At 46.5% G+C, this 26773-nt stretch overlaps 2 protein-coding genes across 5 annotated transcripts in view; one reads left to right on the plus strand and one right to left on the minus strand.

Annotated features, from left to right (window-relative positions):
- The window catches only part of LOC115196398 (fibronectin), a 29166-nt gene extending 13671 nt beyond the window's left edge, over positions 1–15495 (plus strand). For 2 of the 4 annotated variants that reach the window (XM_029757198.1, XM_029757199.1), the window contains exons 18-42: positions 340–618; positions 871–1134; positions 1532–1795; positions 2070–2156; positions 2616–2807; positions 4167–4448; positions 5915–6106; positions 6303–6392; positions 7624–7890; positions 8411–8692; positions 9072–9227; positions 9431–9547; positions 9705–9974; positions 10098–10285; positions 10421–10508; positions 10608–10787; positions 11037–11318; positions 11432–11521; positions 12112–12536; positions 12808–12946; positions 13156–13320; positions 13544–13669; positions 14216–14322; positions 14447–14548; positions 14664–15495. In XM_029757198.1, the coding sequence (XP_029613058.1) occupies positions 340–618; positions 871–1134; positions 1532–1795; positions 2070–2156; positions 2616–2807; positions 4167–4448; positions 5915–6106; positions 6303–6392; positions 7624–7890; positions 8411–8692; positions 9072–9227; positions 9431–9547; positions 9705–9974; positions 10098–10285; positions 10421–10508; positions 10608–10787; positions 11037–11318; positions 11432–11521; positions 12112–12536; positions 12808–12946; positions 13156–13320; positions 13544–13669; positions 14216–14322; positions 14447–14548; positions 14664–14753 (4724 nt within the window). In that variant the 3' untranslated portion in view covers positions 14754–15495. The remainder of the gene's footprint in view (positions 1–339; positions 619–870; positions 1135–1531; positions 1796–2069; positions 2157–2615; positions 2808–4166; positions 4449–5914; positions 6107–6302; positions 6393–7623; positions 7891–8410; positions 8693–9071; positions 9228–9430; positions 9548–9704; positions 9975–10097; positions 10286–10420; positions 10509–10607; positions 10788–11036; positions 11319–11431; positions 11522–12111; positions 12537–12807; positions 12947–13155; positions 13321–13543; positions 13670–14215; positions 14323–14446; positions 14549–14663) is intronic. The other 2 variants (XM_029757200.1, XM_029757201.1) reach the window with 1 other exon arrangement.
- Positions 15496–17527: 2032 nt separating this feature from the next.
- On the minus strand, positions 17528–23751 carry LOC115196400 (bifunctional purine biosynthesis protein PURH). Its single transcript, XM_029757202.1, has 14 exons — positions 23641–23751; positions 23153–23279; positions 22728–22871; positions 21880–21968; positions 21266–21417; positions 20047–20203; positions 19710–19835; positions 19427–19620; positions 19262–19351; positions 19010–19135; positions 18819–18911; positions 18450–18632; positions 18110–18265; positions 17528–17950 (listed from the first exon to the last, which is right to left on the minus strand). The coding sequence occupies exons 1-14, from the start codon at positions 23702–23704 to the stop codon at positions 17831–17833; spliced, it is 1821 nt and encodes a 606-aa protein (XP_029613062.1). The 5' UTR covers positions 23705–23751; the 3' UTR covers positions 17528–17830.
- Between the last annotated feature and the right edge of the window lie 3022 nt (positions 23752–26773).

The following is a 26773-nucleotide window of genomic DNA, read 5'->3' on the forward strand; positions in this document are numbered from 1 at the left end:
CACACACACATAAAAAAACAACACACACTTGCTCTCCCCACGGTATCTGGGACATTCTTGTTGACGTCTTACTCCTCCCTTCAGCTCTAAATCCTTCTCATCTTGACAGCAGAGTTTCTCCATTTTCAATTTCCTGTCTGGCATTGTCTTTTCAACTTCCTCTCAGCTGGTAAAGTAGAAGTATGTTTCACATCACAATCCAACACTGACCTTAGATCAGCGTATAGTTTCAACTTCATCTGACTCCGTCTTTCTTGCACCGCAACACAAGGCAATAGACCATCAACACACAAGATGACCTCAGTCAACTCACTGACCACTTCTACTTCCTGTCCACAGAGGAAGTCCGCTCCCCGACCGACCTTCAGTTCTACGAGGTGTCTGACGTGAAAATCATCATCACCTGGACTGGCCCTCCCAGCGAGGTGTCAGGTTACCGCGTGACCTTCGCCCCCGTTACCCCCGGTGACACGCCCCAGAGGCCCCTGCAGCTGCCCATGACGACCAACGCGTACGCAGAGATCACCCACCTGCAGCCCGGAACCCTGTACCGCTTCAACATCTACGCCATCAACGGAGGAGTGGAGAGCGAGCCGCTGACGGGAGAGAGAGCCACCAGTGAGCATACATGTGCAGACACTAACAGCGTGTTGAGGGAATCAGTTTGAGCAAGTCGAGGGGCAGGAAGCTAATCTTCATCACGTTATAAGTAGTTACTGTATGTGGGAAGGTTTGGTAGATCAGTGATGCTGAGCAGGCCGACTGAAGTGTAGTCCATTTCAAACCTACAGACAGACTGAGATTCTCATAGATGTACTGTGTTTGTACTTTCTACCCATGTTGTGACCCTACGTGTGTTAACCCTGTCAGAGCCCGACACCCCCACCAACCTGCGTTTCAGCGACATCGGCGAGGACAGTGTGATGGTGGTCTGGGAGGCTCCCAGGGCTAGCGTCAGCGGTTACCGTCTGTTCCTGAGCGTGGAGGGATCCAGCCCCACCCAGAAGAGAATCCCAGGCGGTCAGACCCAGTTCCCTCTGCGAGGCCTTCGCCCCGACACAGACTACACCGTCAAACTGCACTCTGAGCAGGACAACGTGTTGAGTGAGGAAGTCAGTGGCATCTTCACCACCTGTGAGTACTGTAGTCTTCTGTTGAGTACTGTAGTCTTCTGTTGAGTACTGTAGTCTTCTGTTCTGCTGAGCTTGTGGCAGGGTGTTTCAATGGTATTGATCAATTCAACTCCAGATTTGAGTTTATTTGACTTATGAAGCAGAAAAAGGAAAGAAACTGATGTTATATTCCTTCCACCCCCCCCTCTCTCTTTCTCTCTCTCTCCACCTCCCCATCTCTCTCTCTTTCTCTCTCTCTCCACCTCCCCATCTCTCTCTCTCTTGTTTTCTGTCTCTATCTCTCCCATCTCTCTCTCTTGTTTGTCTCTTTCTCTCTCTTTCTCTGTCTCTTTTTCTGTCTCTCACTCTTGCTCTCTCTCCATCCCCCCCTCCCCCCTCCTCTCTCTCCTCCCCCTCAGCCCCCAAGATGGGTAATGCCCCTCGCTTCACCACTGATGTGACAGACACCTCCATCATCATCTCCTGGACCCCTGTCAGCAGGTTCAGCTTCAGGCTGTCTGTGAGGCCCAGTCAGGGAGGAGAGTCACCCAGGGATGTGACCTCTGACTCAGGAAGTATCTTTGTGTCAGGCCTGACCCCTGGGACTGAGTACACCTACAGCGTACAGCCCATTATCAACGGACGCGACCGCGGCAACCCCATCACCAAAAACGTTGTCACTCGTAAGTAACCAAGAAAAAGAGAGAGACTCCGGTCAACGATTTATTTTATTTTATTGAGGTCAGAAGACCTCTTTTCCAAGGAAGACGTGTTGTTGCTGCGGCCATTTTGGGGTAAAAAACACATCTATATTGATTTTGTACAGTTAGGAAGTAATGAGGTTGTTTTAAGGTTTCTGCAGTAAGTTTACTTAAACCATGTAAGGTAGTCTGTCGTTTTTGAAAATGTGCCAAAGGGTTTTCTTTTACCACATATGTGATGTTTCTTCCCCTCCAGAACTGTCTCCCCCCACTGACCTCAGTACGCAGTCCAACGCGGACACGGGTGAGCTGACTGTCCTGTGGGGCGGCGCCAACACGCCAGGTAAATATTGACTCTGCTCCCTCCTACAGCCCACGCAACAGACACACTGCCAAAGGCCCAGGAACCAGGACCAGCTCACTGTGGCTCTGGATCACTCTGTCTGGACCTTGTCTTTCCTCAGAACGTTGTGCCAGCAGGAACAAGGCTTCTCTCTGTAGGATTCTCTGTCTCTGTCTCTCTTTTGAATGGTTACAAGTAACAAGTACTTACATGAAATCCTGGCAGATCTAGGTTGGTTAACTCCACTGGTCACTTCCCTGTCTCCTCTGCCATCCTGTCCCCCCTCCCCCAACAGACCTTGGTCGTGACCCCACTCTCTGAGGGTGTCTCAGGGGGAGAAAAAACACATTTCCAATTCACACATGCGTATAATACACACGTGTACATATATGAAATAGGACAAATACAAACACCCACCAAATTATTCTTTTATTATAATTATTGTTCTTATTATTACAGACATCACAGGCTACAAAGTGACATGCACCCCAACCAATGGGCAGCGAGGGAACTCCCTGGAGGAGTTGGTCCAGCCGGTCCAGAACCAGTTAATCCTGGAGAACCTGAGTCCAGGAGTGGAGTACAACGTCTCTGTCTACACTGTCAAAGAACACCTGGAGAGTGTCCCTGTGTCCACCACTGTCACCCAAGGTAGGACTGGCTGTCTCACTCAGCTACACACAGAGCTGATTTCAGATCAGTGGACCTGAGCATGGGCTGAGGTTGAGCTGTGCTGTGTTGAAGGGTTAGACGGATTCTGGATCAGGTAGTGTCTGTTTGCTGTGGAGCTGGTGTTCTGTTGCTCCGACAGATAGAAATACACATATATACACACACACACACAGACACAGAGACAACACATAAACACAACACACACACACACACACACACACACACACACACACACACACACACACACACACACACACACACACACACACACACACACACACACACACACACACACACACACACACACACACACACACACACACACACACACACGCGCGCGCGCGCACACACACACAGACAGACACAGATACAACACATAAACAGATATAACACATTAACACACACACAGATACAACACATAAACACACACACACACACACACAGATACAACACATAAACACACACACAGATACACACACAGATACATACACATTCAATGGTTTTGTCTGAGTCTTTGCTATTGGCTGATTTTAAGGGGAGTGTTTGAATGTGTGTGTGTGTGTTGCACCCCTCTGTGTGTGAGTTTACTGGATAGCTCTATTTCTCAATCCGTGGCCAGGAAAGGTTGAAGTACGATTCGATACTTCTGCCACCCCTTCTTATATTCGCTGTTCCCAACTCCGATTTATTCCCACTTTACACTCCGGTACACGTTCCATAAAAGTGGTATACCTGGACAGGCCCAACTTCCCATAAACCTCCCAGTCTGGCTTCTCTCTGAAGTACGGAATCTCCCTGCCAGCAAAACACACTGTCACGGCTGATCACGCTGAAAGCACTTTTCACTGAAGGATAATTCCTAAAAGCACTCTTAATTTCAGTAGAAATCCTCAGGTTATTCTGAATTACCATTGCAGTACATGTTTGTCTTTTGTCCGTTGTGATGCCTCAATTGCACACTGTCCGGCTAACATGGTCATTGGCTGAACTGTAATTATATTCCATGGCTGTTTGTTTGTAAGATATGCATGGAGAAGGTAGAGCTCTTAATTCATTGAGGATATCATGTGAATATGCCTGTTGAAAAACCATTGCTCTGAAAACCCATGATCATCTTTTCCTGTCATCGATCTAGTCGACGTTATTTATGGGTCTGATAATATAACTCTTACCAGCATGGCTACTGTTGTTCTGCTACAGTGCTGTCTGTCCCACTGTGTATGGCTCTGCATCTCAGGGAACGTTCATTCATCTGCTTTGATTCTGTCTGTCTGTTATGGTTTCTATGTCTGTATGTCTCATTCTGCCTGCGCCTCGCTCTGCACTCAAACCTTTCAGACGTGCCCAAGCTAAACGACCTCGACTTTGTCGACGTCACCGACACCACTGTGGGCCTGCGCTGGACCGCCCTGGTAAACGTTACCGCCATCACCAGTTACCGGGTAACGGTTATGGCGTCGGGCGAGAGTTTGCCCATCATCATGGATACGGTGGACTCGTCGACAGGCCATTATACGGTGCGCGGGCTGGAGCCCGGGGTGGATTATGACATCAGTGTCACTACGATAACGGAGGAAGGGGAGAGCGAGCCGGCCACACGCAGAACACAAACCCAGACTGGTGATTTGACCCTTCAACTTTACAAGGGGAGGGGGTAGTTAGACAGGGTGGGTGGGGGGGCTATGAGAGAAGCTAAATACTGAACATACTGCCTCACAAACCTTACATACTCACCTTACATACTCATGCTGTAGATATATGCTCTGATCATAGCAGTAATGTCATTGTTGATTGCGTCCAGGTTTTTCTTTCATACCTGCCATGCTCTCTAGTGTGTCCTCTCTTGTCTGGTTGACTTGTCCCATCTGGACATGCCACAGAAGGCCTGGAGGTAACTGTGTGGAGCTCCCCTCTCCTTGGCATGCACTTATATTATTTCTCATTGTAAATACCTGTTGGTTATGCTTTACTTTACAGTCTGCTATACCTGGTCATTACACGGTCAGATGGGAATAACCTGGTCATTACACGGTCAGATGGTAATAACCTGGTCATTACACGGTCAGATGGTAATAACCTGGTCATTACACGGTCAGACGGTAATAACCTGGTCATTACACGGTCAGACGGTAATAACCTGGTCATTACACGGTCAGATGGTAAGAACCTGGTCATTACACAGTCAGATGGTAATAACCTGGTCATTACACGGTCAGATGGTAATAACCTGGTCATTACACGGTCAGACGGTAATAACCTGGTCATTACACGGTCAGACGGTAATAACCTGGTCATTACACGGTCAGACGGTAATAACCTGGTCATTACACGGTCAGACGGTAATAACCTGGTCATTACACGGTCAGACGGGAATAACCTGGTCATTACACGGTCAGATGGTAATAACCTGGTCATTACACGGTCAAATGGTAATAACCTGGTCATTACACGGTCAGACGGTAATAACCTGGTCATTAGACGGTCAGACGGTAATAACCTGGTCATTACATGGTCAGACGGTAATAACCTGGTTTATTAGACGGTCAGACGGTAATAACCTGGTCATTACACGGTCAGACGGTAATAACCTGGTCATTACACTGTCAGACGGTAATAACCTGGTCATTAGACGGTCAGACGGTAATAAGCTGGTCATTACACGGTCAGACGGTAATAACCTGGTCATTACACGGTCAGACGGTAATAACCTGGTCATTACACGGTCAGATGGTAATAACCTGGTCATTACACGGTCAGATGGTAATAACCTGGTCATTAGACGGTCAGATGGTAATAACCTGGTCATTACACGGTCAGATGGTAATAACCTGGTCATTACACGGTCAGATGGTAATAACCTGGTCATTACACGGTCAGACGGGAATAACCTGGTCATTAGACGGTCAGATGGTAATAACCTGGTCATTACATGGTAAAATTGTCATAAATGAACAAATCATTATCAAATACTTTAATTTTGGTCTTTTTGGGAATAGAACCAATCAAGTTAAATTCGTTAAAGGTATCTATTGTTACCACATAATTTCCTAGTTAGTATCCTAATTATCTCCCCTCTCCCACCCCAGCCGTCCCCGCCCCCACCAACCTGAACTTCGGAGGGGTGGGCCCCGATCACATGAGGGTCAGCTGGACCGTCCCCAACGTCCCCACGCCCAGTGACATCACACGCTTTGTCATCCGATTCCACCCCGACAGCAACGACGACGACGTCAAGGAGCTCAACGTGGGAGGAGCCACCAACACCTTCCTGCTGCAGAGTGAGTGACATCATCATGACCTATGACCTACCCCTGAACTAAATAGAACAGTATTATAGAACAGTATTATTACCATTGTGTATTATTACCGTATTGTGTCATACACCTCACTGGTTCATGCAGTGTGTTGTGGCGTCGCTTTGGAGACTAACTATGAGGTAACTAACAAGTGTTTTCCTGTCCATCTCTCCTCCAGACCTGCTGCCCAACACAGAGTACAGGGTGAGCGTGGTGTGTGTTTACGAGGAGAGAGAGAGCGCACCAGTCACTGGCACTCAGAGAACAAGTGAGTATGGACAGACACAGGACAGTTTGTCAGGCTAAATGTCTTCAAAAGAGAGACAAATGCACACGTATTTTTGCACAAATAGTAAGTGATATGTATGCCTACAGGATGTAGTAAGTGATATGTATGCATACAGGATGTAGTTAGTGATATGTATGCCTACAGGATGTAGTTAGTGACATGTATGCCTACAGGATGTAGTAAGTGATATGTATGCCTACAGGATGTAGTTAGTGATATGTATGCATACAGGATGTAGTTAGTGATATGTATGCCTACAGGATGTAGTAAGGCATATGTATGCCTACAGGATGTAGTAAGGGATATGTATGCCTACAGGATGTAGTTAGTGATATGTATGCATACAGGATGTAGTTAGTGATATGTATGCCTACAGGATTTAGTTAGTGACATGTATGCCTACAGGATGTAGTAAGTGACATGTATGCCTACAGGATGTAGTAAGTGATATGTATGCCTACAGGATGTAGTAAGTGATATGTATGCCTACAGGATGTAGTTAGTGATATGTACGCCTACAGGATGTAGTTAGTGACATGTATGCCTACAGGATGTAGTTAGTGACATGTATGCCTACAGGATGTAGTTAGTGACATGTATGCCTACAGGATGTAGTTAGTGATATGTATGCATACAGGATGTAGTAAGTGATATGTATGCCTACAGGATGTAGTAAGTGACATGTATGCCTACGGGATGTAGTAAGTGATATGTATGCATACAGGATGTAGTAAGTGATATGTATGCCTACAGGATGTAGTAAGTGATATGTATGCATACAGGATGTAGTTAGTGATATGTATGCCTACAGGATGTAGTTAGTGACATGTATGCCTACAGGATGCAGTAAGTGATATGTATGCCTACAGGATGTAGTTAGTGATATGTATGCATACAGGATGTAGTTAGTGATATGTATGCCTACAGGATGTAGTAAGGGATATGTATGCCTACAGGATGTAGTAAGGGATATGTATGCCTACAGGATGTAGTTAGTGACATGTATGCCTACAGGATGTAGTAAGTGATATGTATGCCTACAGGATGTAGTAAGTGATATGTATGCCTACAGGATGTAGTTAGTGATATGTATGCCTACAGGATGTAGTAAGGGATATGTATGCCTACAAGATGTAGTTAGTGACATGTATGCCTACAGCGTGTGTATCATGTAGATCATGGCTGTGTGTCTCTCTCTTCTCCTCTGTAGCCCTGGACTCTCCCACTGGCCTGGACTTTGCTGACGTCCTGACCAACTCCTTCACCATCCACTGGCTGGCCCCCGGCGCCGTGATCACCGGCTACCGTATCCATTACCAGATGACCAGCGGAGGCAGGGCCAAGGACGAGAGACTGCCCCCGACCAGGAGCCACTTCACCCTGACTGGCTTGGCCCCCGAGACAGAGTACAGTGTTGAGGTCTACGCTGTCAGCGGGAACCAGGAGAGTCTGCCTCTCACTGGCACTCAGGCTACTAGTGAGTAGTATAGACTGGTTTCATTTTTTAATTAACCTTTATTTCACTAGGCAAGTCAGTTAAGAACAAATTCTTATTTATAATGACGGCCTACCCCGGCCAAACCCTAACCCAGACGATGCTGGGTCAGTTGTGCGCCGCTCTATCAGACTCCCAATCACGGCCGGTTGTGATACAGCCTCATGTCTCTGTCTTTATCTGTTATCGTTCTATGCTTTCAGTCTCTGTCTGTCGCTCGCTCTCTCTTTCTCTCTCGCTCTCTGTCTATCTGTCTCGCTCTCTCTATCTCTCGCTCTCTGTCGGTCTGTCTGTCTATCTGTCTCGCTCTCTGTCTCTCTCTCTCTGTCTGTCTCGCTCTCTGTCTGTCTCTTTGTCTGACTGTCTCTCTCTTTCCCTGTCTCTTTCTGTCTCGCTCTCTCGCTCTGTCTGTCTCTCTCTCTCTCTCCTCCTCTTCATCCTCCCTTCTCTTTGTTCTTCCTAATCTGTCTAGTCTTATTTCCTGATCTCCTCTCTCCACTAGTCTCTGACGCCCCCACCGACCTGGAAGTGACCTCAACCAGCCCCACCAGCATCACCATCCGCTGGGACGCCCCCTCTGTCACCGTGAGGTACTACAGGATCACCCACGGACAGACAGGTGGAGAAAGCCCTGCTAAGGAGTTCACTGTCCCCGGCTCCCAGTCCGAGGCCACCATCTCTAACCTGAACCCAGGGACAGACTACACCATCACCGTCTACGCTGTGACAGGGAGGGGGGACAGCCCAGCCTCCAGCACACCCATCTACATCAGTCACAAGACTGGTACGGGCTGATGGTTTAATACACCTTTATTACATCAATATGTTGGTCATTTAGCAGACACTCTTATCCAGAGAGACTTACAGGAGCAGTTTGGGTTAAGTGTCATGCTCATATTAATTACACGTGATCAACTACATATTTATATATATGTTCATGTCTGGGACAGGACAGGCTCTGATCTGGTGTCGCCAGCTAGTGTCCGTTATTACAATTTCAGATTTCATATGTATTTGGTTATCTGGAAATGATGCCTTGATCTACCAGTAGTGAGGAATGATCAGATGAAGAAAATAGTTTTAGATTCATGTGTATCTTCCTCCCATATCTCCCTTGTTCACTCCCTCCCTCCCCCCCTCCCTCCCTCTTCCTTTCTCCGTAGACGTGGAGGGCCCCACCAACATGGACGTGACAGATGTGAAGGACAACACCATCACAGTGCGCTGGTCCGCGGCCCAGGGCCCCATCAAGGGCTACAGGGTCACCAGCGTCCCCAAGAATGGACAGGGCCCCTCTTTCTCTGAGGTGGTGGCCCCTGGTAAGACTGGCCCCTGCTCTCTCCCCTGTCCTCTGCCCGTCTGTGATCATATGTACGGCAGCCATTTTGTGACCGTGTTGTGAGACATAGATAGAAAGGAGCTTTAGCCTCTGTTGTTCTACAGCTATACTCCTGTGCTCAACCTCTCTCTGTCTCTATCTCTCTCTGTCTCTGTCTGTCTCTGTCTCTTGCCGTGGATCTAGATCAGACTGAGATTACGTTTACTGGCTTGATGCCCACGGTGGAGTACGTTCTGAGTGTGACTGCTCTGGGAACCGATGGAGAACCTTCCACACCTCTGGTAGAGAACGCCATCACAGGTGCGTGAGTGTGTACATGCGTGTATGCGTGCATTCAGTTTGTAAAATAGTTTAAAAACTTGATCTGTCATTATAACGAAGGAAAGAAACGTTCAAATGTATGTTATTCTGATGTTCCCTTCTTTCTGGCCTTCATCCCCCCCCCGTTTCCTTGCAGCAATGGACCGTCCCAAGGCCCTGTCCTTCTCTGAGGTGGACTCCACCTCCCTGAGGATCACATGGGACAGTCCGGACGGCACGGTGACATCATACAGCGTGCTGTACTCCAGCCCTGAGGAGGGCGAGAGAGAGCTGCGCCCGGCGCCCAGAGGGACAGACGATACCGTGGTACTGAGGAATCTCCGCCCCGGCACAGAGTACACTGTTAAGGTCATCGCTCTGCACGGACGCACCCCCAGCACCCCACTGGTGGGCACACAGGCCACAGGTAGGAGATACCAGACACACACGCACACACACGCACGCACGCACGCACGCACGCACACACACACACACACACACACACACACACACACACACACAAATACTTAATATCCATCCCTGCCCCCAGCTATCCCTGCTCCCACCAATCTGGACATCTCTGAGGTTGGTGACACCTCCTTCACCGTGTCGTGGCGCTCCCCCAGCTCCGGGCTGTCTGGGTACCGCGTGGTTGTCAACCCCAAGAACAACAACGGACCCACCAAGGAGATGACCATCGCCCCAGACACCACGCGCGCCGTGGTCCCAGGACTCATGGTAAATAACAGACTACAGTATTCTGAATGTATGTCATAACTGTGTTCTAGATAAAGGTGTCTGCTAAACGGTCTAAATTCAGGTCATGTATTGTCACTGTATTTATGTGTCTGTCAACATGTGTTTCCTGTGTAGGTGGCCACTATGTACACAGTGCACGTTTACGCCCTGAAGAACTCTGTGACCAGCCGACCCCTGGAGGGAGAGGTCACCACGCTGGACAGTAAGCAGCTTTCACAGAGTTTTAACTCTACTGGCCACTGGTTTACTCACTGTAAAGTCACCCTCTCTTTCTCCCTCTCCCTTCCTCTCTCTCTCCCAGACATCAGTCCTCCTCGGCGTGTGCGTATCTCTGACGTGAAGGACTCAGCCATCACGCTGACCTGGCGTGCTAAGGTTGAGACCATCACTGGGTACCTCATCGAAGCTCAGCCCCTCGGCGGCAGCCGCCCCACCATCAAGAAGACAATCCCCGGAGAGCAGCGCACCTACACCATCACTGGTACTGTACAGTAGACTACATTACCCAGCTATCACCACTCTCATCTACAGTAGACTACATCACACAGCTTTCCCCACTCTCATCTATAAATGAACTACATTACCTATTTTCGCCCCATCTACACTCAACTACATTATCCATCCTCACTTTCACCTAAACTATCATCATTATAGTAAACTACATTACCCATGTACAGTACAGAGTGGGCTCTTGACTGACTGACAGTGTGTTGTGTTTGATGTGCCTCAGGTCTGGAGCCAGGCACCTCCTACACTATCCACATCTACACCATCAACGGTGATGCACGCAGCGCCCCCTTCACCCTCACGGCCACCACAGCCAAACCAGCGGTGCATTCCCCCACCAACCTCCAGTTCACCTCCCTGACCCCCAACTCCATCTCCTTCAGCTGGGAACCCCCCGCCACGCGCATCACAGGATATTACATCACCTACGAGGAGGCAGGCAGGGCGCAGCCCCGTGAGCTTACCCCCCGGCCCCACGCTGGCCAGAACTACGCCACCATCTCTGGTAGACGTCAATCTCTCTCTCTCTCTCTACCCCTTCCTCTGAAAGCTTAAGCCTCTTAACCCGTTCAGTTTATGGAAAACACATGAATGCTTGATGTTGTTGGATGTTTTCAGGTCTGAGACCAGGCACCGAGTACATCATCAAGATCATCGCTCTTCAGAATGTCCAGAGAAGCACCCCATTGGTGGGCACGGCCAGGACTCGTGAGTACAGCACATACACGCTTTACACATACGTCTACATACATACATGGCCCAAAATCAGATTTTTTTTTTTGGTACTTTGAATGGTGATGTTACAAAGAAAGATTTGGGAAGCCCGGCATATGTGCTTAGCTGCAGTAGAATATTGTAAGAACAGCCTAGCAACTCATAGACCGAGATGTTAGATTTGGTTTGTAGTCGTGCCAGCATCTGTTACAAACAGCTGTGTCTTTTAAAACAATAATACTGCTCACTCACTTTGAATACATTTTGAATAAACAAGCGATTCAAAAGGTATTGACGGAAGTGGCAGGCTTTGGAGTAGATATTTTCCCAAACCACTGATAGAGGGTCAGATATTCTTCCACTCCCTTTAATGGTTAAAACTAAAACGGGTGTAGGGTAATCTGATCTTAGATCTGTGCTTAGGGGCAACTTCTACCTCAAGTGCAGTGCTTTGCAGTACAGTAGTGGCTCTAGTATGCGGACTTACTGCCAACCCCTGCTGTCGGCGTCATGCTACTGCAGCTCCTCTAACTCCCTACTCCCTCCCTAACTCGCTTGCTTCCTAATCCCTCTCTCCCGGCCAGAACGTGAATCCCTGCTTACACTGCCACTCCCCAACCGCCCCGGAGGCTACGACCACCTGGACGTGCCTGAAGAAAAGGAGAGCCGTGTCCCAACAGTAGTAGGTAACAACGGCCTAGACACCCTGGGGGGCCAGGGCCAGAATGTGGAGTATACTGAGTACAACAACCAGAACCCCCAGGCACCCTATGGGAACGGCCAGACACCCCTGGTGTTTGTGCCCCTTCCGGACGCGGAGGGGCGCAGGGTGCCGGTGGTGAGCGTGAATGTGCCTGGTGGCTCTCCCTTTGGTTTTCCAGAGAAGGACACAGGAATCCCTCAGGAGGCCCAGACCCAGACCACCATCGCCTGGAAGCCTTACAAGCAGAGTTCAGAGTACCTGGTGTCCTGCAACCCTCTGACACACACCAACGAGAAGATGTTCCAGGTGAGAGGGCACGGCGCGCACACACACACACACACACTCGCATAAAGACACATCTAAGAGACACTTTTTTTAAATGTAATCTTTATTTAACTAGCCAAGTCAGTTAAGAACAAATTCTTATTTATAATGACGGTCTACACCTCTCATTCCCATTCATCTCTCCCAATCTCCCAATCTCTCTAACCTTCCATCTCCTCTCTCTCCCATCTCTCCCATCTCTCTCTCTCTCCCTCTCTCTCCTTCCATCTCCTCTCTCTCCCTCCTGTCTCAGATGCGTCTGCCTGGTACCTCCACCAGTGCCACTCTGATTGGCCTGACAAGCGGAGCCTCCTACAACGTTATCGTAGAGGCCCTGAAGGGGGCGCTCAAACACAAGATCCTGGAGGAGATTGTCACCGCCGGCAACACCCGTAAGGAACCAGCTGTAACTATGACAACTGATCTAGGATCAGTACTGAAATCTAACCTATAGATGGTATGAGTGAATCCTGATGTTGTTTTGAGTCATGCTGTTCCACGGTCAGAAAATATAGTTCAGAAAGTTCATAGATAAGCGTTTACTTACACAGCTTAGCCTGTGATTCTGTGGTGAAATGAACCCCCTCTCTTCCTCCTGTAGTGACAGAGGGTTCCACCGGCACAGATAAGGACTCGTGCTACGACACCTTCACAGCCACCTACCATGACGTTGGGACTGAGTGGGAGCGCATGTCTGAGACGGGCTTCAAGCTGTGGTGCAGGTGTCTGGGACTAGGCAGTGGACACTTCCGATGTGACTCCTCTAGTGAGTATTTAACTACCTCTTCAATTCAAAGCAATTTAAGAAACTTTATTGATCCCTTGCCACCTGATTGGCTGGGTGTAATGGTTGCCATATTGGTTACACCAATCCGATCTAGGGGCTGGGAGACAGTGTCGGATGTTATGCAACAGGTCTGACCTTTTTTTTGTCCTCTCTTTCTCCCCTTCTATCTCCCCCCTCTCTCTCGCTTCCTGTCCATCAACAGAGTGGTGTCATGATGGAGGTAACAACTACCGTATCGGGGAGAAATGGGAGCGCCAGGAGGAGAAGGGCCCCATGATGAGCTGCACCTGCCTGGGCAACGGGAAGGGAGAGTTCAAGTGTGAACCACGTAAGTAGCACTTTAACATCAGTCACCACCCACGCCTTGTTTGGATATTAAAGGAAGAATCCAGAACTTCTGTCTTTTCTGGCAGCATGTCAGAATACAACACAGTACAGTTCCAATGTCTGCCTGTGTGACCTCATCAATGTCTGCCTGTGTGACCTCATCAATGTCTGCCTGTGTGACCTCATCCATGTCTGCCTGTGTGACCTCCTCCATGTCTGCCTGTGTGACCTCCTCCATGTCTGCCTGTGTGACCTCCTCCATGTCTGCCTGTGTGACCTTCTCCATGTCTGCCTGTGTGACCTCATCAATGTCTGCCTGTGTGACCTCCTCCATGTCTGCCTGTGTGACCTCATCCATGTCTGCCTGTGTGACCTCCTCCATGTCTGCCTATGTGACCTCCTCCATGTTTGCCTGCGAGACCTCCTCCATGTCTGCCTGTGTGACCTCATCCATGTCTGCCTGTGTGACCTCCTCCATGTCTGCCTGTGTGTTCTCCTCCATGTCTGCCTGTGTGTGTGATTCCCTCTCCTGCGTGTGTGTTTGCAGATGAGTCCACCTGCTATGACGATGGGAAGATGTACCAGATTGGTAACCAGTGGCAGAAAGAATACCTGGGAGCCATCTGTACCTGCACCTGCTACGGAGGACAACAGGTCACTTTTACTGGCAATGGCTGTGCTATGTGCTTGTCTTACCTACCTTAGTTGAATGCAACTTGGACAAGAGCACCTGCTGAATGACCAAGGTGTGTAAATGTAATGCTTGTCCTCCTCTCAGGGCTGGCGTTGTGAGAACTGTCGTAGACCAGGTGCTGAGGTTGACTCTAGTCTGCTGCAGCCCGTCCGATACAGAGATCCCACCAACACACTACGCAAAGTGGTGAGTCATAGACTACGCTCTCAAAAGACAACTGAGAAAATGTTGGATTAGAACTTGGAATCCCCATGCTGAGGATGGACCCATACTGACCTCGTCTGTCTGTCTCCTTCTGCAGAACATCCAGTGCCCCATCGAATGCCTTCGACCTGAACTACTGGCAGACGCACTGGCAGAAGGACACATCCCCCAGAATCCCCTGGAGTAAAAGATAAATCTCCTCTTCCTTACCCATGGTCTGTCAAGTCTCCTTGAAGAGGTCGCCCTGTCCAGTCAGAGACAGACCTGAACTAACACATTGGTGCCTTACTGATCAGCTTAACCATATCTAACATACCTACATACTGTAGGCCCATGCCTTCCTAGTCTTAAGAGAACCCCCTGCACACTCAGTCATGGTTAAGTTGTGACTCTTGTAATTTCCCTTTGAGACACTTAAGAGGTAAAAAGGAACATTCCTTGTGTTCGTGCCTTAAAGAGATGAAAATCTTCCCCTGTCCCTGAATGTATGTGTTTGTGTGCTTGTTAACAGTTCAGATGTGCTTGTCTTTTACAAATTATGCATTTCCAAGACTACCTGTCCAGTATTACCATTTGTCCTAATTTTTTTTTTTTTTTTTTTTACTTCTATAAAATCTAAAACCGTCTAAAATCAAAAGCACTGTTTTGAGAGAATGTTGGTGTAGTTGCCATGTCGACAAGTGTTTGAAATCATTTTTCTTTTTCTGTAGCCTCTGTGTAGACAGGGGTAGCACTGCGTGTGTGTGATTGACACTGAGTTGTTGTAATTTTGAAACTCTTTAATGCATTTTATTTATCCCTTTAATCACAGCATTGTTGTGTGAATGTGAGACCTGGGGTGTCTACTTTGTTCTGGTTTTATTTTTGTACTAAAAGGTGCCAAAGTTTGGAGATTCCCTTGTTTTGATAAAGTTGAAAAGAACCTCGAATTGCCTTTGTTTCTTGAATAACTGTTTATACATAGATTGATGCACTGGTGGGTCAATCTGCATAACATAAAATAAATCCCCATCAAAATCTGTCAGTATAAACTAGAGATCCAGTTTTTTTTGCGTGGGCTGCGTCTAAATCCCTGCAGTGCCTTGGACTTATTCCACATGTTTTATAGCCTGATTTCAATACAGATTAGATAATGTCTCACCCATCTACTCACAAATACCCCAGCATGACAACGTGAAAACATTTGTTTGTTGCTAATTTATTAAATTAAATACAGAAATATTTAATTTACATAAGTATACATGTTAGAATCATCTTTGGCAGCGATTTACAGCTGTAAGTCTCCAAGCGCTTTCCACACCTGGATTGTACGATATTTGCATATTACTTATTTTATTGAATTCGTCAAGCTGTCAAGTTGTTTGTTGATCATTGCTAGATAACCATTTACATCTTGAAATAGATCTTCAAGCAGATATAAGTCAAAACTAACTAGGTCACTCAGGAACATTCACCGTCTTCTTTGTAAGCAACTCCAGTGTAGATTTGGCCTTGTGTTTTAGGTTATAGTCCTGCTGAAAGGTGAATTCATCTCCGAGTGTCTGGTGGAAAGCAGACTGAACCAGGTTTAGGATTTTCCCTGTGCTTTAGCTCATCTTCATCCTGAAAAACTCCCCAGTCCTTAACAATTACAACCAGACCATGATGCAGCCACCACTATGCTTGAAAATATGGAGTGGTACTCAGTAATGTGTTGGATTTGCCCCAAATATAGCACTTTGTATTCAGGACCAAAAGTTTTTGCAGTATTACTTGTGCAAACAGGATGAATATTTTGGAGAGAAAATATTCCTGTACAGGCTCCCTTTTCACACCATCAACAATGTTGACCCATCCCCAGTTCTTATCACAGCCAATACAAACTGTTGGAAAGTCCCCATTGACCTTGTGAAATCTCAGAGTGGTATCCTTCCGCCCCGGCAACTGAGTTAAGGACACCTGTATCTTTGTAGTGACAGGGTGTATTGATACACCATCCAAATTGTAATTAAGAACATCGCCATGCTCAAAGGGATATTTAATGTCTTAGAATTGTATTTACCAATAGGTGCCCTTTGCAAAGCATTGGAAAACGTCCCTGGTCAAATCTGTTGGAAATTCACTGCGCGACCTTACAGATAGTTACAGTACATGGGGTACAGAGATGAGGTAGTCATTTAAAAATCATGTTAAGCACCATCATTACACTCAGTAAGTCCATGCCACTAAGGCACATTTTTACTCCTGAACCTACCATAAGTGGTTGAATACTTGACAAGATATATTTTTTTACAAATTAAAGCTAATTGTGAAAAACAATTCCACATTATAGGATAGTGTGCAGGCCAGTGACAATTATTTTTTAATCCATTTTAAATTCCATCTGTAACAAAATATGGGAAAGGTACAGGGGTGTGAATACTTTCTGAAGGCATTGTATGTCAACCATCTGCGGTGGAAGGTGTTCTCTACGACCCACACAAGTGTCACAGGACTTGTCTAAAGGTAACCCATACAAATTAAAGTATGGAGGTAGAGCTATAACAAAAGGGGTTAAAATCTCCCAAAACATTTGTGCTTAAAAACAATTTCAAACCTAGCTCACATTTCACTAATATGTGTGGGGAAACTTGGGAACAGATTTCTTAGATTAATGACTTGGAGCAGATTTCCTGCTGTTTTTACAGTCTTATATCCAACAATGAAAACTTGGGTGGGGTGGGGGGACTCTTAGCCATTTATTAATGTGTTATTCAATGCGTTTCTATGAGCTATAATAAAGGGCCACTTCAAAACTTTAAATATTTGTATATTATATATTTGAGATACCTAAAAGCATCCTAAAATTCAAAATCGCCAAATGGTCCATGGTATGACCATCATAAAACAATTCCATGTTAGTGTAGTACTCAGTCCCCCCTGACTCACAGCTTAATATCACTATAACGTAAAATAGTGTTTGCATATTCACACTCCACAGGATTTCTCAAGAAACAGTTTATTTCAGTGAAACTTGACCTTCCAGACAGTAATGTAGATACAACTACGACAGCAAGCTCGGAATGTAACAGAATCTGAATGATCCTCAGCATGACTCATGCTGTTTGTGCATGATAACCGTAGGACAGGAATGTATCAGTGTAAAGAAAACACTGTTAGTACCTTTGATCCCTCTTCTAGAGCAGTTAATGGACCTCCAACACGTAGACACACATAGCTACTTCTAAGTTACTCAGGGCCATAACGGTGTGTCAGGTTGCGTTGTATGACAGCCACTCCAGGTATTCAGTGGTGGAAGAGTCTCAGGTTGGTGTGCACCAGGGTGATGCCCTGCTCATTACAGGCATTGATCACCACCTCGTCAGCTGTGGACCCGGCCGGGGCAGCAATGTACTCCACACCACTCTACAGAGACAGACACCTCAGAATAATCAGTCCATGTGGGCTTCAAACAGAAAAGACCTTGGAAGGCACTAGAAGGCTAGAGACCAACTAAAGAACCAAAAGCATAAAGTCGGCCATCTTAGACCAGTGAAAAGTAATAATTCAGCAGTGTGTGTTTACCCGTTTGGCGCGGTCCACGTTGTCTCTGAAGGGGAAGAAGGCGTCAGAGCTGAGCGCTACAGCCTGCAGAGAGCTCAGCCAGTTCTTTTTCTCAGTCTCATCCAGAGGCTCTGGGACCTCCTCATACATGGCCTTCCATACTGCCAGATCTGGACCCTGAACACAGAGGACATGGGGTTAGAGAGTAAGACAGACTAATCTGGAATTAGATATATATATTTTTTTTTTTAAATAGACACCTACAGTAGGAACCTACACAAAACATACAGCAGAACTGTACATCCGACAGCCATTCCAGATGTGTACAGTGCATGTCCATAATTGACCTCTAACCCCTCACCTCTCCGATGGTGCCGCTGACGTACTGATCGATGGCATTGGCCATCTCCGCCCGCTTCACTCCACTCCTGAACCTCATGCCCAACACCCGCGGGTGGTGCCTCAGCCACCAGTTATCAGCCTTGTCCCCTGCCAGCCGCGTGCAGTGGATACGAGACTGCTGACCCGCACCGATCCCAATCACCTGGTACACAGGGAGAGGAGACAGATTGTGACCCAGAAAAGAAACAGTACATAGTGTTGAAGGTTTCAAAAATGACTTCTGAAAAAGGAAAACAAGGGTATAGGTGACAACAAGTGGAAACTCTGTGCCCAAATACTATTTCAACAGCAACCTCCCATGTCCACTTCCTCTCTCCAGGTTGGCTACCTGTCCATCCTTGGCGTAGCAGACAGAGTTGGACTGGGTGTACTTCACTGCGATGCTGGCCACAATCAGGTCACGCAGCGCCTCCACCGACAGCTTAAACAGGACAGACAAGAGGACAAAAGGTCAGAACCTAACATGTCATCAGTGACCATCTCACACTATCAAGACACACACAAACCAAAGACACTCACCACGCCCTTGGAGACGACGTTGCTGAAGAGCTCCTTGTCAATGACAGCACCATTCCTCTTCTGTTTGAGGTGGAGGCCAAAGAGAACTCTGACCTCTGGCTCGTCTGGTTCATAGGCTGGGTCCATCTGAGATTTAGACATTCAGCACCCCCAACCGGTGAGAACATGCAAATGAACTTCAAACTTTGTTTTCCTAGGAAAGGCTACAACATAGGATGATCACTAACCGTGCTTTTCCATGTCCAATCATACCTGGAGAACACAGTAGTTTCCATTCTTCTTCTTGGACAGAATCCTGAGGGCCTCCTCTTCATAACCAGGGGCGATGATGCCATCAGAGACCTGAGAATGACAGACAGGGGTTGGAAATGCAGGAAACACACAGGACAGTCATACAACACACCTGGGAAGCCCTACCTCTCTGGATATGATCTTGGCAGTGGGGACATCACACACGTCAGACAGAGCGATGAAGTCACCGAAGGAGGACATCCTGTCTGACCCTCTAGCCCGGGCGTAGGCTGTGGCCAGTGGGGTCAGGTACTTCAGCATGTCATTCACCATACACACCTTGGCCTCCTCATCACTCAGAGGAACACCCACCGCAGCCCCTAGAGAGGGAGAGGACAGCCTAGGTCAATGTTACTGGGATTCCTTGCAATCTTGTTGGCATATGCATTGGAAGCGCTGCATGTCTGACCTGCAGGGCTGACGTGTTTGAAGGAGGTGGCAGCGGGCATGCCCAGGGCACTCTTCAGCTCTCGGACCAGCTGCCAGGCATTCAGGGCATCACAAAGGTTAATGAACCCAGGGGAACCATTTACCACTGACAGAGGCAGAAAAGGAATGAGAGAAGGGAGGGTCAATACAGTTAGTCTACACAGACAAGACAAGGTCCCCAAAGTCCCCCTGGACAGTTTCAGTTGAACATATGACACCAATTAAAATGAGGGTTGACAATGTTTCCCTATTGTAATTTCTGAGACTGTTGGCTACACAATGGGGGGGAGGGGGGGGGGGGGGGGGGTGAAGCCTACCTGTGAGGGGAAGGGTGGGGCGCAGGGTGTAGAGCTGGGCAGGGGCTTGGTGGGGGTTCATGCCGTAGCGCAGGGGCAGCTGGGATACCCCACGGCTGTACTGGCCCCGGAAGTAGTCCGCGATGGCCTCATCATACTGAGCTGTGTGAGTAAAGGCCTGGGAGAGAGAATGAGGACAACTAGATCGCAGACACCAGGATCATGTTCATTAGGCAACATATGGAAGAAAAGGGACTGAAACAGGAAGGGAAAACCTTGATGTCCAATAGGAAATGCACATCTGTTTACCGCTGCACAATGTTTCTCTACGGTGTGCCCTAATGAACATAGCCCAGGGTAAACAGCTGAACGCTACAGCGTTGTAACCTATTCCATGATCAAAGCCAACATGGGCTTCTACAGTTTTATCTGAGGCAGCTTTCATACAAACTATCACTAAGATTTGTAATGCCTTCACAAGGAACATCATGTGCTAAATGTATCCATTCTACTCCATGTAGTCTCAAGTCTCAATGTCAAATGCACAAGTACAGTGAAATGATTTTTTGCAAGCTAACCAACAACGCAGTAATCAATAACAACGTAATATTAAAACAAGGTACGACAAAAACAATCAAGCAAGCATACTATATAAGTTCCAGTAGCATATGTACAATGTCCAGGGATACTGGATCAATAGAATACTGTGGGCTGACCTGAACAACATGGCCCCAAGGACAAAGGAGAGCAGCATGGGAGGTAGTGGACTCTGAACTTTACCTCAATTAAACAAAAAACCCAATGACCTGAATTTTTATGGTGTCCCAATTGTGCTTTTGGACTATACAGACTCCATGCTATCTGGTCTGCAATTGTACAAATTGATCCTTTTAACAGAGGGTCAATAATCTGTCAAAGACACAGTATGAGGCCTTCCCCAGTTGTCCTGAGATGTCCGATTTGCTACTATTGTAGAATCTCTTAAGAGTTCAGTTTTGTCTATGTACAGTTTGGTTCCTGATAGCATCATTTCTCTATCACTCAACATCCTCTCTGTTCACAGGTGAGGTTGGCAGACATGTCTAAACAGGAACGCAGAAGGAGAGCACATGGGAAGTTAAATTAGATCAACTAGATCACCATTCTCAACTTGTCCAGGAAGTAGATTGATATACACGAGACAAAGGACCATGTAAAAAAAGTCCACTTTCAACCCGTGCTTTCAAGTTGCCATAGTTACCTTCAGGGCCAGGGTCTTGCGGGTGTCCAGGGTGGTGTCTTTGCCCTCGGAACCCTCCATCTCCACAGCAACCAGCTGGTAGTCGGCAGGGTCACACACAATGGTTACACGGGCGTGGTTCTTGGCCGCTGCTCGGAGCAGGGTTACCCCACCTGAGGAGGACACAGCCAGTGTCAAACAGGGTAATCACCATGGCAACCTAGGGCATTTCAGGTTGTAGAACAGACTTCAGAAAGTAAAATGTAGAGCTGGCTTTAAAGGTGCAATATGAATAAATTGCACTGCCATTTCCTGGTTGCTAAAATTCTATTCGTTTGCCTAAATTCAGTTTGTGTGCCAAAACAAGCAAGTATATGGTAGAGAATCATTGTACAATCTACACCGCTGTGAATTATTTTCCATAAGCCCAAATATTGTATTTTCAGCTGGTGTACAAAACTGAAAGTAAAAGCAGCAAAAACTAAACTTCACAGAAAGCATAGAAATAGTGCACATAGAACAGATCTACCGCTTCTTATAATTGCTTTCAATGAGAATGACAGATCTAACTCACAATTCTATGTGAATTTGGTCAGGTCAGACAAAAGTTATTGCAGCTTTAACATTCCACTCACCAATATCAATCTGTTCCACTGCGTCTTCCACGGTCACATTAGTGTTGGAGATAGTCTTCACAAACGGGTAAAGGTTACACACCACCACCCTGGGCAAAGACCGGCAAAGGAAAGCAATACAAATCAAGAAACGCAATGCATTTCACTAGGTTTTTTCTAGCCATCTAGGCAATTTGAAATAATGAGTATCATGGCTGTTTAATCCCCCACATTGTGTGTGCCCTAGATGACTTGAGAAAAAATATCTTACAAAGAAAAAAGGTGAAGTTATGACCTTTGTAATGGGAACATGTGTCAATTAAGCAGGTCACATTTTGCAGCCTTGAACCCAAATTGTTAAACATACGTGCCCATAGGCTCCAATGAGAATTCATGGTTTATTTCAGAGGCTGTATGTATTGCACACTTTCTCCTCAAAGCCAATCACATTCCATGAATGTCAAACTGGCAGCTTAAACAGCCAATCAGATTCCCAGGGATACATTTTTTTTTTTAAGTGTGTAACATGATCAGATGTGTGCAGATGCAGCAGCATTTGAATTAGCCGGTTATTAGATTTCGAAGCATGCGTCGCTAGTTTCCCCACTTTACAACCTTACTGCCCTGCATTAGGGCCAAATCTAATAAGTCTTGTGCCCGATCACATGCATTGTGTTTTAGGTCTGCTTGTTCACAAAAACACTTTTTCAAAGACCCCTAAAAACCACAGTAAAGCAGTAGTGGCTCTGGAAATAAGTATAGACAAGTTGACTGAGATGGACAAGTCCTACCCTTAACTATTGAGGAAAACAGATCTGATCTTAGATCAGCGTCTAGAGCCAAATTAAACCCACTTCCCTGTCTCTTACCTGACCAGACTGTAGCCCAGTTTCTCCATGTCAGCCTTGTCCGAAGGGGTGTGCCGGGCCAGGATGCCCCCGTGTACAGCAGGGTGCAGGGTCTTCACCCTCCCACCCAGCATCTCTGGATGGCCAGTCAGCTCAGACACATCCCTGGAACAAAAGGGAGATGGATGTTAGGTGATTCAGAGGCACACATTCTCAATTGCATTTAGAGGCAGGGAATTGCCTCATCTGAAAGGTGGTCAATGATTGCAGAATACTAGATTGGCCTACTCGTTGACGTTCCAAACAGTAAGGAGACTTAAAGGAATACATTGTTATCAGCATAACATTGAATCATTTGAGCATTAGCGCAAGAGAATGTTGCTGGCTGAACACTATCAACAAGGATAGATGAGGCATTGGAAATGTATGTAAACGGTTACACCTACCGAACAGCCAGCCCTGCATCGCGCAGTGTTTTGGCGGTGCCACCTGATGCGACGAGTGACAGTCCCACGTTCACCAGCCTTTTGGCAAAGTCCAGAAGTCCAGACTTGTCGGACACACTCAACAGTGCTGTGTGGGTAGAATTAAGAGACAAAACGGTGACAAAGTTGTAGAGATTTATTGAATGGCACCACTGTGAATCGAAGTTTGCTTTTCAAATATCTGTAAATATGTTGTCTCCACTGAGACGTCATCGATAGGTAATTGCTCCTTTGTAGCCACCCGTTGCTAACTAAAATGGAAGCATGTTTTTCGTGGCATGCTAGTTGTAGTTAGCCTGTCTAGCACGACGCAAGAAACAACGGAATTGGATATGGACCACGCAGCATATAGCACTACGCTCAAGCTTATGCTTCAACATAGACTACTCAGTCTCTAAGCTACATTAGCTAAAGCTAGATAAAATACTTTAAAAAATAAGAACGTTTACCCAGTTCTGAGCAGGCCATGGTTTTGGATAACGTTCTCTGTCTGGGACACGAGACGAGAAGCATGTGTAGAGTTGTATCAATTTATGGCATGATGGGAACTTTGTGAATTGTCAGGACCGCCCCTTTCACGGGTTTTGACTAAACGGGATACAGCTTTTGTCAGATGTGACTTTTCATTGCAGGTTAGGAGAACTTACTCAGCAGGTTAGGAGAATTTACGCAGCAGGTTAGGAGAATTTACGCAGCAGGTTAGGAGAATTAATGTAGCAGGTTAGAATTAGATTACGGTTAGAAAATAGAGTTATTGTTTGCTAGCCATGATGACCCATTTGTACCCTCACACAACTTCTTCGTTGCCTTCTGCGCAGTAAAATGCAAATTCGCAAATGTTCTATCCTGAGTCCAGTAAAAAACACGTTTTGGAATTTTAATATATATATATATATAAAAAATTAAACATCAGATAACGGTTTGAGGTGCAAAAAACATGTTACAAAGGAAAAATGTGAACACATATATTGTTCTTTTGACTGTATGTGGACTGTAGTGGCCATTAAGACTCAGTTGATAGTAAATATATAAAAAGTTAACATTACAGTAAACATAACAGATTACATTTATTAACCAGCTTTTATTTTGCTCTTATTTAATGTATTTATTACACTGCTCTGAAACTCACCAAACTAAATATTGACCTATTAGAAACTATTTGAAAATCAAACTGTTAAAAATGATCATTACACAATTACACCATAACATGTGCTAATTGTGATGGTGGCTATTTTGATAAGCAGAAAGAAAAGAATGATCAAGGTGACACCCCCCACACATGATATCATTGAAAAGCCCAGAATGTCCTCTCATATGTACTTCGTGACCTAACACAGTGGCATGTATGGCATTAGAGATACAGACCAAAAACACATGTCCATTTGAGACAAAAATGAATTGCTGGGGATATGACTATGGATCATATAAATGGATCCCACCAATGATCTTGACCACATGCCACCACCACACAATTAGGCCAGAGAGATTTAGGCTATTTGAAATGATAACAATGTGAGAGTTTAGACTCTCTCGCTCTGCCACTGGAGGGTGAGTTTACACCACTATAGAAGGACCATATGGGCAAATAGTGGTGCTGTTGATCTGAGAGAACTAAACACACTAAAGTGAATGCCCAGTAGACATCCACCATTTTACTTTAAACAATCCATTATTTACAGATCAGTAGGGATGAAAGAAAGGAGAAAAGGTTTAGAAGCATTTGTGGACTACTAACATACACCAAGCCACTGGAGGGGTACTGACATACACCAAGCCACTGGAGGGGTACTGACATACACCAAGCCACTGGAGGGGTACTAACATACACCAAGCCACTGGAGGGGTACTAACATACACCAAGCCACTGGAGGGGTACTGACATACACCAAGCCACTGGAGGGGTACTAACATACACCAAGCCACTGGAGGGGTACTGACATACACCAAGCCACTGGAGGGGTACTGACATACACCAAGCCACTGGAGGGGTACTAACATACACCAAGCCACTGGAGGGGTACTGACATACACCAAGCCACTGGAGGGGTACTGACATACACCAAGCCACTGGAGGGGTACTGACATACACCAAGCCACTGGAGGAGTACTAACATACACCAAGCCACTGGAGGGGTACTGACATACACCAAGCCACTGGAGGGGTACTGACATACACCAAGCCACTGGAGGGGTACTGACATACACCAAGCCACTGGAGGGGTACTAACATACACCAAGCCACTGGAGGGGTACTGACATACACCAAGCCACTGGAGGGGTACTAACATACACCAAGCCACTGGAGGGGTACTAACATACACCAAGCCACTGGAGGGGTACTGACATACACCAAGCCACTGGAGGGGTACTGACATACACCAAGCCACTGGAGGGGTACTGACATACACCAAGCCACTGGAGGGGTACTGACATACACCAAGCCACTGGAGGGGTACTGACATACACCAAGCCACTGGAGGGGTACTAACATACACCAAGCCACTGGAGGGGTACTGAATAATGTAGCCTTAGTAGGCCTATAGCATGGTTTTGTTTTGAGATATTAATAGGATCCCAGCCTATCTAAGTTGTTTGATCTGTATGTATACACGACTATGTTTTTCAAAAGGTGGGCAGGTCCCCAGGTCTGTGTCCATGACAGTGAGACTCCTGTCTGTCTGTCTGTCTGTCTGTCTGTCTGTCTGTCTGTCTGTCTGTCTGTCTGTCTGTCTGTCTGTCTGTCTGTCTGTCTGTCTGTCTGTCTGTCTGTCTGTCTGTCTGTCTGTCTGTCTGTCTGTCTGTCTGTCTGGAGAATGACATTGGGACAAGCACAATTACCAAAGCTTTGTTGTGTCACGATCATTGCTTTTCTGAGCACCCGTAACATAGATTCCTGCAACAATAAAAGCCTCTCATGATTACATTCCCCATTGTTCCGACAGAGGGCCAACCCTTTTCAATAAACTTTATTACCCAAAACTTGGCCTTTTTCATGCATTTGAACAGCGGTTAAAGTCTGACAGATGTGAATTTACAGCCCCTGTCCCTCATTCCCTTACCTAGCTTACCCATTAGTTTAAGTAACACGACAGGGCCAAGGGAAACCTAAACCAATATGGGTGATTACTTTAAAAGATCAGACAATCTGTTCATATTTCCGTAATGAGGCCGACATTTTGCTGATTGATTAAACTACAGGATGTAAATATTTTACAAGGTCTTGCCGCTTAAGTTATTGTTCCTGATTTACCATCTGACAAAGTGAAAGAAAACTGCATTTATTTATTTAACTATGAAAATGGCCTTTCTGGTAACCATTTTCCCTATTGGAGGACTCATGCAGGTCGCACTGATGTCTCGGCGAGTCGCTTGAGTGATTGTGACACTGTAATAGACAGGACAAAATGTTATACATATACATAAACACACACTCACACACATACACATTCACACACATACACACACATATAGACACACACACACACACACACACACACACACACACACACACACACACACACACACACACACACACACACACACACACACACACATACACACACACACATACATATATGGATG

Source organism: Salmo trutta, chromosome 6 (genome assembly GCF_901001165.1).
Source record: "Salmo trutta chromosome 6, fSalTru1.1, whole genome shotgun sequence".
Lineage (NCBI taxonomy): Eukaryota > Metazoa > Chordata > Actinopteri > Salmoniformes > Salmonidae > Salmo > Salmo trutta.